Source organism: Saccoglossus kowalevskii, chromosome 18 (genome assembly GCF_978046115.1).
Source record: "Saccoglossus kowalevskii chromosome 18, keSacKowa6.1, whole genome shotgun sequence".
Lineage (NCBI taxonomy): Eukaryota > Metazoa > Hemichordata > Enteropneusta > Harrimaniidae > Saccoglossus > Saccoglossus kowalevskii.
In genome coordinates this window covers 21,029,421-21,042,393 of record NC_140658.1, presented here as the reverse complement: position 1 = coordinate 21,042,393, position 12,973 = coordinate 21,029,421, and the positions used below count along the sequence as shown (strand labels likewise).

General features: G+C 31.3%; 1 protein-coding gene across 5 annotated transcripts in view; it reads left to right on the top strand.

The window, feature by feature from the left end:
• The window catches only part of LOC102801166 (putative 3',5'-cyclic phosphodiesterase pde-5), a 125,926-nt gene that overhangs the window by 75,651 nt on the left and 37,302 nt on the right, over positions 1-12,973 (top strand). For 4 of the 5 annotated variants that reach the window (XM_085492834.1, XM_085492831.1, XM_085492832.1 and 1 more), the window contains exons 3-5: positions 5,642-5,800; positions 8,570-8,593; positions 9,573-9,607. In XM_085492834.1, coding sequence (XP_085348960.1) covers positions 5,642-5,800; positions 8,570-8,593; positions 9,573-9,607 — 218 coding nt within the window. The remainder of the gene's footprint in view (positions 1-5,641; positions 5,801-8,569; positions 8,594-9,572; positions 9,608-12,973) is intronic. The other variant, XM_085492833.1, reaches the window with a different exon arrangement.

Sequence of the window (12,973 nt, the reverse complement as noted above, 5' to 3'; positions counted from 1 at the left end):
TCTGTAGCTAGGCTACTATTTTGAATGTTAACCTATTAGTCTCTTCACAACTTTACCAACTTTTGCAAACTTCTACAAAATAGTGCCATTTCTGTAAAAGATGTTTACCAGAATTTCAAATTTTTTGGAATAACATCTATAAGAAATACTGTATTTAGACATTTTAAATTAAAACATCCATTAAATTTTAAGTGAAAAATTGAAAAATTGAGAAGGATATCTTTGGTAAGGAGGTGATGTGTATGATTATTTTTCACTACCAGTTTTTTTTTTCATCATAAATTCACATTAGTCCTTATAATTTATAGTCTGCACTTTCCTTCAGAAAACTTGGACAAAAATAGCCAAATATTTTGAGTAAAAGCTGAAAATTGACTCAAACTTTGTTTGTTGCCTCCAAATTTAGGGGTTTATTTCCAGAAATATTGAAGAACATATTTTTTTTTTTTTTTGAGAAAAAAGAGTGGAAAAATTCAGGCGAGAAAGTCTGGTATTGAAAGGGTTAAACATTCATGCAGTTTTGATGTACACTTACTTTGTACAGTAAGGATGTCATTCAGCCAATCAGTTCTTGAGAATTGATTAAGCCCAGCGGCATGCTACCTGAGCAGGCACAATATATCTTCAAGGCTGTATGCTGGATAGATTCCAGTATACTTAGACCAATCTAATTTGATTGGATAAACTAGACAGATATCAAATAACTGATAGAATAAAAGTTGATCTGAGAAGTTGACGATTTTAATCGAATTTCAGTCTGACTGTAAACACACAAAGTGCGATGTTACATAGTCATCACGCTTATTGCTCCAAGACAAGTTTAAAGTGAGAGCAGATTATATTTCCAGTGAAGATAGGTCTTGATTGGAAGTGTACAACCTTGAATTCAAGCATCTTCTTTTACACAAAAGAGGCGTAATTTAATTGGAATCTTCCAAATAAGCAAACAGGGTGTCGTTAATGAAGATTACTACGCTGTGAATAAAATGCATACACTGTGAAAAAAACTTTTTGTACGTATGAGAAGTACAATCTGCCCGATTGCATTTTTTGATTGATTAAATTATGATATATATTATTTAGTGAAATTGAATTGTACCGGGGATGATGTCGGAGATCATCGAGTTCAAGTTTTCTGTCTCCCATAGCAACTTAGGTACATGTAAATGTAGTTGCTAGGCAAAAAAATATTTATAATGGTTATTTCTATGTGGTAATGTTTTTGACTGTAATTCTTGAATAATAATAATTATAAAATAATTATGGTAACATTTTACATGTTTAACCTGAGACTGGTCTCTGTGTTACTTTTAAGACAAAACAAAATATTAAATATTAAATTAAATAACATGCACGTTAAAAACAGATAGAGTAGATTTTATTTTATTTTTTTAACCTTCAACAGATATCATTTTAACCTTGATGATTAATTAAAAAAATCCTTGTGTAAGTAAAGATGTTTACAGTGAAGTTATCCAAATTTGGTCAACATTTTTGAGTCAAGTCATGTCTCATTAAAATTTTGTGATTTTGTCTTTTCTTTCCGCATATGTCAATCGATATCAAACTTATTTTATGGTTAACCTAGTTGAGCTGTATAGATTTTGGAGTTGATTTTCCAAAAATTGTAGTTTTGTTTTTAAAGTGTATGTAGTGTCTATTGGGAAACTTCATGTTGTAGTAGTAGACCATTTATCCAGCTATTGCAAGTGCAAGATGGAGAGAAAAAAAATCCCATGCTGGAAGCCATGTATAGTTTAACTATGTTAAACATATTTGGACAAAAAAAGATTTAGAGTAGGCAGTAAATTTGAGGTACGGTATATTTAGAACCACAAATATTTTTTTATTTGGTGAGGCCATACAAACCAATATGGTGGAAAATACAGAGATTTAACAAATTTCATTTATACTGAGCAAAATGCTGTACCTGTGCTTGTTTCCATGGAAACAGTAGTTGACACTCTGGCAGCCATTTTGAATTGGAGAATGACTCACAAATTCAGATTGCATATAATGTTTACTAACTTAAGCTCTCCATCAAAAAATGCAAATTCAATCTAATATTTTAATAAGAATAAAGATGACATAGCAACCATTGATCCTAAAGACGAATTTAAATGTCCTGGGCGCACTTCCTTTTGAAATCTGCTCAAATTTTAATACCCAACCTAGTTTTTGTAAGAATTGTTGCGTGTCAAAATTATCCAACCCTGTTAGATGAAATGCTATAAGAAGTCAACTAAAGCAGCTTTTAAATTATCTAGTAAATCCTGATCCAAAAAAAATAACTGAATTCTCTTGTCAGGCTGCCGAAGGGGGGTAATTGTTAACAACTATAAAGCCTGATGAGGCACCATAGAGTTATGGTTGTGGTGTTATCACGATTGGTCATTGTGTGAATGATAGTGATTTCATTTTCATCATATTGGATTATATTCATCATTGCAAGCATATTGTGCATGTACGTGCTTATCTCCGCAGTGTCACGTTACTGACATACTTACACAGATGACTCAGGTTTTTAATTCTCTGTTCTGCGTCATAAACCAAACTTTTCTTATAATGTTTACGTAAATCTTGTACTAATTACCATATTTTACATTATTACCGTACCTCTATGATGTACGATGTTCGTATTCACACTCATGATTTGGCCTGTTGTCTTACATATTTCCCACATAAGTGTTCTGCGCACTTTTATTTATTTTTTGGCTACGAATCTTGTTAAAAAAATTTTGAAAATGATATGGATTTTCTGTGTGAATGATGACAACAAATTTCATGTTCAATGTTCACTGTCACAACGTTATTTGTGATTCGTGATACCTTGTCTCTCCTGAAGTTAAAGCAGTCTTATACTAACAGAATTTGGTTGAAAATTAAAAAAATGGTATTATAATTTTACAATAATTATAACGATGATGAAGATGGCTTCCATATTATTTTTTTGCCATTCAGTACCCTCAGATGGTACTTGTAGTAATAAAGTTAATAATGAGGAATTATATTTTATGGTTGCTAAGCAACAACACTGCTGGAGGTTCTTCATCATACAAACTTAATTGTCATCATGATTTTTTTTTAAGAAATTACTTTACCGTCATCGTTTATGTAGACTGATGATTGAATTGTGCGAGTATAACCATTGAATTAAAGTGTGGAATTGAAAACCTGTATTTATTTCCAAGTAATGAAGCTAGATCTTGTTGCTTTTACAGTTTATCTTATACAATTTATTTGAAGAATAAATACGAATGACAAACGTTTTCTTCAAAGTTAGCTTAGCTCAATCAATCAGGATGGAGAGCACATTGTTTTTCTAGTTTTGTTTTTCAAATTCACAAAGCGAGAACTGAAGGAGTTTGTTTTTCTCTAAAAAAAAAATGCGGAAGTGATGATTGTTTTTGTGCAAATATACTCGATGAAAACACAGGATGCTTCTCACACTCTATTTGATAGGCACTTTACTTTATTGTCAGTTTGCCAATTATCAAACTATCATGCAACCGTATATTTCTTGATGATCTAGCTGCTTTTCCCACTATCATCACGTCATACGATTAAGTATATGTTCTCTCAAATTCACCCATGGGAAATGTGATTTTTGAACTTGCTTAGTGTTCCGGCAGCCAATCTTGACACATGCTGATTTTCGTTTCTGTCTCTCTATTCAAACTTTAATAGATCAAGTTGCCAACTCAAACCCGTTTCTGTTGACATTTGCATATGAATAAAATAGAACACAGGGCTAACCAATCATTAGACTGAATAGATCATTGCTGTTGAATGCACTCATACAAACGTCTTGGATGATGTGATTATAACTTTCTCTAAATCTGAAACACGTATTAATAATGGAACTTCATGGCCTTTCTCTGATGTGACGCTCAAAGAGCATGGAAGTTATTTTTACTCGTGACGCAGTATATGCATTCTGTACTTTCCTGTGAAAATAAGGCTGCAGAACATACTGCATTCACTCATGAAATAGTTTCCAAGCTCTTTGAACATCACATGTACTATTATGTGGCATTTTCTGTTACTCCACCTTTAGGGTTTCATTCAGTCATTTGCGGACACAGGTGGCGCTATAACCTTTTAGTCGGCTTTATTACACGTTTGATTAAAGTCTAGATAACTATTTAACATCTTTTTTTTACTCCACAAATCATGTTACTATTTGCTTATTTTCGCTTATAAAATTTGAAATTTCCAATCAATAACTTAGTGCAAAAATATTGAATTTGGCAAAAAATAATTATGAAAATTAAAAAAGAAACATGTTTAGTAGGAAAAATTGCTAAATAAATGATGGGACTATCCACTATCAAACAGGAATTGTATGAATATCTGCTTCATTGAACCTATAGTGTAACATTGTTGCTTTATGATTAATAGTTTTTACGTCTAAAAAGTTACACTTCCGTCATTTGCTGTACGAGTAAAATCCTGAATTACATAAGTATCGTCATTTCTCTTCATAACGGAAAACTAATAATATCATGAAATAGGAACACTTAGTTGCTATGGATACAGGCTGTAATGTACTAACATGTCTTTTTTATTCCTCACCTTTGTGAAATGTTACACAATGAAAATTTTTTTGTTTTGACAGATGGTGCATACGGTTAATAGTCCGTAACTATGAATTATGTTTTTATTTGTGACCTTACGTGACGTTACTGGTCATTTAATGTACACAACACTTACGGTTTACTTTTTTTTTACGTACTGTAAAATGACTAATTTTCACTGGGTTTAAATTTCACTGATTTACCATTACAGGCATATTCAGTGGGTTTTAAATTCATGGTTTTATCATTTAGATAATGTGTTCTATGCTAAATTTTAGCATTTATTCACTGGGTTTTAATTTAGTGCATTTTCCCACAAAACTTCCCACAAAATAGCCAAAATTTCTTTTCAACGAACTTTAATTCCAGTTAAAATAAAGTATTTTACAGTATTTGAGTTGGATAAATGTACATTTGTATGTAGAAATTTGGAATAAATAATCTTAGAAAGTAGTTACAAGGCGCTGGTACATAATTTCATGGAAATTCAAACTCTGTCATGGATCAGCATTATTTTTCTGAAAAATTAATATGCACAGTATATAGAACATAAGAATTATCTTTTGTGGCCTGAAATTTTGTTTTAATTTTCATTACAAAAATGTGAAATAAAATAACTAAATGTCACACCCATCCACACAAGATAGATCAAAGTTCAGGCATATAAATTCACCGATGTAAATCTTGAAAAAAAAAAGCCATATTAATTTTTATGTTATTGCATATTTGGTGATTTCTTCCTGTCTACATTCCAAAAACACATATTTGTATATTTGCTGTAGGTCACCATGGCAACAACTATCCAGTATCTAGGCAACATTATAGAATAAGCCTTTACGATAAACTATTAATTTCACAGCGGAATTACATTTTAAATTCATAATTATATTCATAAAATTACTAACTGTAATACATTGTTGCTATCATGCTTTAGGCAAGTGTTCCAGTCCAGATTACATTACGATTTTACGCAGAATTCGATTAAGAAAGCTTATTACTGTAATTTTAAGAAAAATAAATAGATTTTAACTGAAAATGACAGAAAAACTGATTATATTTTGCAGAACATATATATCCGGAACAGGTGAAATCATTTCTTAATGACAATCCAGCGTTTTTAGAAGACTACATTTTAAATAACGTCAATCAAGAAGACTTAGAAAGATGGATGATTCGGCGGGCGCAGAGATTGTCAAATGCAAAGGATGCTGGGAGAATTAATAGTAAGTAATGTCATATTAATTTTTTGACAAGGATAGAATGTTCACAATTATGCCATTAAGCGCTATCAGAATTATTTGTATAAATAATACCACAACCTTGTCAAAACAACATTTTTCATCCCACAATCGTTGAAATTGTGTGTATACGAAGTCAAATATTAAATATTAAACAAGGAATATTCCAACAAATAATAATGCTCTATTAAAGTATGCGTCTAATATAAAAGCCGATGAAAAAAAAAGTTAGTATTAACAAATTACAGATGTTGTACTTAAGGCTATGGGAGAGATTATGCAATCTGTAATGTTGATGAATACATTGGATATTGATTCATGCTGAACTTAAAAATAATGTACAATGCGAATGAAGAAAAATCAAACATATTTTTAAGTTTGTGAGAAATCCTAATCCAATGTAGTAGCAAAATGCATTATTATAGCGATTTTTAGAATTATTCGGACAGTCAATTTACAAGTTGACTCGCAAGTTTTCAAAGTATTTTTGGCAGTTGCTTTGTTCTAGACTTGACAAATGGGTAATCAACATTATGATTTGCATACTTATTATACATATTCAATAACTATTCGTAGTTGAATGGAAAATCACCTATAAACATAGAGTAACGCCACATGGTATTTTACAGGGTATTTTCATCCTACCATATTAGGAAATGCAAATTCCAAATATTGAAAAATTACGCATGTTAGCGTCCTCTAATAATAAAAACAAATATGGCTGCCACCAGGGTTTGACCGGACTCCACACAAAGTTTGCTGATTCTGTTCTAAACTTTTGGGATTTCGGAATCCCCATGATGTATCCTTGGAAGGAGAAGATGTATAATAATTAGGTTATCACAAGGATACCAAAAAGTATGCACTCAGACAGTACCGGGTCGCATCATCTTCCGCTGCACATCTGTCAATACTCCCGCTGTACTGTCTTTGTGCATACTTTTCGGTATCCTTGTAATAACCTCATATTACTTGCACAGCTTATAGTTATAAGTTGTGATGATACTTTTACATCAAGGATTTTTCACCAAAAAAGATAGAAATATTGATACTTCTTAAAATGATTTTTAGATGTTTTTATGGTAAAATTTTCTTTTGATAAAACTTCTTATTTTCTGAATATTTCTGTTTTATTTCAATTGAGGATTCTCTCTTTCTTCTCTGCTTTCTTTGTTTTATTTCCAAATACAGAAAGAAGTAAGTAGAATTTTATGCATGAAGGGAACTTTATATCATATAATTTCATATTAATAACACTTTGTTGTTGTTCTGGTGGGTTCATATACTGTAGAATACTTTATTTTCGCTTGGAATTTATTTTCACTATTTTCGCTGTAAGGATGAATCCGTGAAAATAAAATCCAGTGAATATACTTTTTTCTGTATATTTCGCATTCAACTCGTCAAAAATCAGTGAAAATTCCATACAACACATTCAAAATATCTTTTCTGCAAAAATTAATTCCAGCTAAAATAAAGTATTTCACAGTACTGTTCATCTCATGAAAATAACACTATTTTCTGCTCTGCTAGGGGGTCATATACATGTCACATGAAAATATTACTATGCCTAGGGAGTCATGTACTGCTAATATGTCACAAAAGCAGCATTTTAGCTGTTCCACTTGGGAGCTATGGCGATGGGAAAAGGCATTTTGGCTGTTCTATTAAAGGGTTATGAACGCAATTTTGCTGGGGGTTCTAAGGCTGCTTTTTACAATCATAATGTGAAGCTGATTTCTGTGCATGTACAATGTAGTACTGGTACATGTTGTCTATCACAGAAATCAATGTTGTATGATGGTTACAAGTTCCGTAAAAAAAAAAATCTTTTTATAAAATCAAATACTGTGAAATACTTTATTTTAGCTGGAATTAATTTTCGCTGAAAAGGCATTTTGGGTGTTTTCCCTGATTTTTGACGAGTTGAATATGAAATATAGGGAAAAAAGTATATTCGCTGGATTTTATTTTCACGGAATCATCCCTTTATCGAAAATAAATTCCAAGCAAAAATAAAGTATTCTACAGTACCACACCATGCTGTTGATTTTTTCGATCATAAATGAGATGTGTATTTGGGTGGTTGCCATAGTAATGGAAAATATGAAGATATGTGTCAAATCCACACATGTACTTCTTTCGTTTTTGCTCATATATTATAAAAACTCCACATGCCTCATCAGTTTTATTGTTTCCATAGCAGCCATTTGAATCAAGCCATAATGATAATTTAATGATGATAAGTAAAATTTTATAGTTCATGTCTGTCGCCAAAATAATGGAGGTCATGTACCAATAATATTTATGAATATTTAATAATTGTTTTTAATTGAAATCTTCTTTATTAAATCTATTATTAATAGGTTTATAAATCAGTGTTTAGAAGAAAAGTTGGATATTGATAATACTCTCACACAAAGTGTGAAATTGGTCATTGCTTTGATACAATAGCCTTTAAATGTTTAATACACATCACCTAGGAAACCATTTTATGTTCAACTAGGTTATAGTTGATCAAACCATATGATATTATTCCCATTTTCCCACACATCAATCCCCATCAATAAAATAAGTTGTGAGTTTTCTGATCTATAATTTGAAAAGTAATGAAAAATAAATGAAAATACAACATTTGTGTTTGTTGATTTCATGCTAAATTTGAAAAACAAAAATTCACCAAAATTTAATTTCTAATTTTAATTAAATATGATTTTATATACATAATAATTAATATTAATTTTCCTTTTCTAGTCTACATGAGAAAAGGAAAGCATTGTAAGTCTTGTTTCTTTGGGCAGTTTTTTTTTAGTGCTACCAAAGCATGGGTGCCCGAAAATATGTATATTTTTTGCACAAAAATGTAACTGCTTTTTATAACTTTTTGGAATATACATGTATGAACAATTTTTCTTGTGTTTGCTCGAGCTTGCCGAGGTTAAAGTTTGTTGTCTTACTCTGATGTATTCGTGATGTGATTAACCATATATGGGTTTCTAGCGCATGTGATAAAAGTATGTGTATTCTATATTCTTAAAACCGTCATAAAGCTTTGGAGTCTTGGGATTATTGTTTGAAATATTTGATGATCTCACTGTGATGCATTGTGGGGAAAATGAGGTTTCGCAATGTTTCTACTTTTCTGTGAATCTCAGGAATTTCAAACAATTAATTAAAAGATGTCAGCATCAAAATTAAATATTACACTCAGATTGGCGGCAAAATGAATGTCAGTGTTCGAACACGCTGAAAAGCTTCAAAATTTGAACATTTATTATATATTCTTCACAATTCATGCAATTTTAATGCATCAAATATTTTACTTAATAGTCCCAAAATAACTCTATGAATGTTCTCAAGAGTACAACATTACCATGTAGGCCCATTTTTCAGGGGTGAGAGAAACAAACAGTAAAAGTATGACCTGACAAGTTGTGATATGGTGGCCATAACAACAGTTTTTGTGATTTATAACCATGACTGAACAAAATGGTGGATTTGATGATATACTCAGACACATCACATGACTTTGAAACTCATATAAGGCTCATTAAAGCATCACATTCATCATACAGCACACATTAGTATTTCATACACTCAATGATGAACATTTTTATCTTGAGCTTCTTTTTCCTTAAAACCTAAAACATCGGACATTTTTGTACTATTTTCTTTCGCAGCATGTACATTTTGTTTATTTGTTGACGATTAAAAAAAATTTTCATGATTTTTATACTTCTTTTTGTTCTCATCTTAGGTGAAAATTCTCCAAGGAGGCTTTCAAGATGGAAGGTATGCAAATTTATGCTAATTATGTTGATTTCATGAATATTACATACTTTAGGTAGCAGTATTGATTGCTGATTGGCCTAATCATCCTATATGTCTGGATAAGTATTATAATTATGCTAGGGTCTCTATATTGGTGGTGTTCCAGGGTATCAATATAATTATTGTCAGTGTACTAGGGTGTCCAGATAACTAGTGAAAGTATGCTAGGGTGTCTAGAAATCTATTGAAAATATGCTAGGGGGTCCAAATAACTATTTAAAGTATGCTAGGGGTCTAGATTACAATTGTTGGTATGCTAGGTTTATCTAATAACTATTATCTGTAAATATTGTTTTAGGAAATGTTTATTTTTATTTATCTGTATTTGGGAAATGGATATCAATGGTGGTCTATTCAGAATGTGAAACCTTGGAGGAGGCTTCCTTGATGGCAATTTATATACTGTAAATTTTTTTATTTTAGCTGGAATCAATTTTTTCTGAAAAGAATATTTAGCTGTTTTGTATGGAATATATTTTCACTGATTTTTGACGAGTTGAATGTCAAATATTTAGGAAAAAAAGAATATTCGCTGAATTTTATTTTAACTGACTCATCTTTTCAGCAAAAATAGCCGAAATAAATTCCAAGAAAAAAAAAGTATTCTACAGTATACACGTATCGCTCAAAATTGTAATAGTAGTTTATAAATAAATAAACGCTGCTCAAAATTGGGCGGTTTCTGGCAGAAAACATTGCAATGAACTATAGTTACGAAATTGATAGTAAATAGTTTATAGTTTTTTAAATGATGGAAAAAAAAATATTCAGACACCCCTTCTGTTCCACATGCACAAAAGACAATGATTGATACTACGTTTAATTCTGTTATTGACGCCATCTCTTGAAACAACTTCTTCGCATACTTTAGCCGACTCTGATAGTTGTTTAGCACCACTAATTTATGTATATTTGGACAGAGTTAGTTTTAAGCCTTCTGGTGAACTCTTGAGTATGATCACAAATGAAGACTGACCTAAAGTCTGAACAAACAACATAGTTTAAATCTCTGTCACGTTGTCATGGATCGAGTGTTGATTTGAATGAACTCTCGATTATGTAAGAAATTTAGTCAAGCATTCTACTTCTTAACAACCTTTATGTAATTTTTTAAATAGACAGACGTATTTTACAATTAATTTGCCAGGTGGTTTTCAGTCTCCGCCCCCAGCCTTCCTCCTCTTGACATATCTCAACGTCACTCAGATACGAAGTATCGAACAAATACACGTTGGTTATAAACTACATTTAGTTTTGTAGTAGCTTGTTTAATATATTTGACACATGTCAAAGCAGTTGATTTTTTGAACAATTTGACAAAAGCGTATATGTGAATTTAAGTTTGTTTATTCGTGTATATTTCATTGTGAGTGTCAGCATTTTTTCTGGTCACGAACCGTTTTTTTTTTATATTTACGTAAACATGGTCTCAACCGTGTTTGCTCACCTGACAGTGATGTTTATTTGTTAGATAAACAAATGTACATAAATAATTTAGTCAATATCTCACGACCAGTAACCATTATTAAAAACAAAGATCTATATTCTCAAATTTTGAATTTCGTGACATTTGATGAAAGTGGATCAGACTCTGTGTCTTTAGAACTCCAGCAAAACATTCTCTGCCACAAAATTCCAAATTTATGCGGCTTAAAAGTGCTTTTATGTTGTAAAGTTTTGCAATGATATATTCACTCATACATATATTTTCATACACTGTTCTGATATTTTGCATCATTTGAAATTATGTTGATGAAATTAGAAATATTGGTCATTCATTATTCACAACTGGATTGGCCTCTAGAGGGCAGACTAACATGAGCAAGACTTTTGCAACTATTAGTATTTGGTTTATGTTTTTCTAGTCTGTCTATTAAATGGGTTTCATTACAAGGCAGACTTTGGTACAAAATTCTCCTGAGAGTTCATATTTAAAAAAACATACTGTTAAATGACTAATTTTCACTGGGTTTAAATTTCGCTAATTTACCATTTCAGGCATATTCAGTGGGTTGTCAATTCACGGTTTTGTCATTTAGATAATGTGTTCCATGCTAAATTTTACATATTCACTGGGTTTTAATTTAGCGCATTTTCTAGTCAGCGAAATAAGCAAAATTAAAACCCAGTGAATAATTAACCCCTTTACAGTAAGTTAGCTTCATGTGTGTGTGGGAGAGAGGGCAGTATCTGATAATGGGGATGCTAAGACTAGAATAAGAGGGAAGACTTTTTTATTTCTCAATGAAACAGTTCCTCTGTTCAAAATGTGTGAACAGTTTTATTAATAGCCAATGGTGTGAAAATCAAGAATGACACCTACGCGTACCTGCGTGCGTCAAGGGAGACCTACTTTTCGTTATCTTCACTGATCGCTTATTAGCATGGTTGACTTTTTCCAATCATTATCTTTTAATCAACTCTATGTCTCCATCACTCTATCTCTACATCAATGAATCTTTTTTTTGTCCATGTCTCCATCAGATGCATAATATCTCTCCTCTTGTTGAATGCTATAATTTTTCCTACAAGCAATTTATGCAATATTATGCATATTTCAATAATTCTATAATTTTGTTGTTGATTTTTAAACTAAATGAACATAATTTTCCATTTCCTTCAAGTCTTGCTCAAATTTTAAAAAAAAAATATGGCAAAAAATCTGAAAGTCTGTTTTGCGAACAATGACTTTAGGATCAACAAATTCAATTTCTCCTACTTGTCAGTTAAACCTCTGCCTTCCCAACCATCGTTTTTACTCCCTCTTACCCACTAATGTATCTGCATCACATTCTCCAATTATTCAACCACATACTGTTTACTTTTTGAAAAACAAAATCGCATCACATTTGGCACCCATTATGTCGGCGTCAACTAGCATCAAATTTTATCTTAAAGTTCACACGCTTCGATTTCTTTATACTCATAATATTCACTCTCTTCATTCGCATCATTAAACTCGTCCTCCTCTGATTATAATCACCGCTTTTCTTGTTATCACTCTTCACTTAACTCTATAATACCTCTGATGTGTTTGGTGTTCCGTGCATAATGACATGACAGACATAATAACTTCTTTCATGTTCATCAACTCCCGCTGGATGCCTTGTTGCACGCATATAATAACATTATTATATCATGTGAAGATTTTATTTTTCATCAAATCACATTATTATAGTCTCTTTTACTTCTCCCTCGCCTAAGTGTTCATGAAATATTAATATTAAATAATTAATATTATTTATTAAATTAAATCATTTATTAACTTTGAAAACCAAAATCAACTTTTCACAAAATATACAGATCTGAATTAATTTTTTACATATA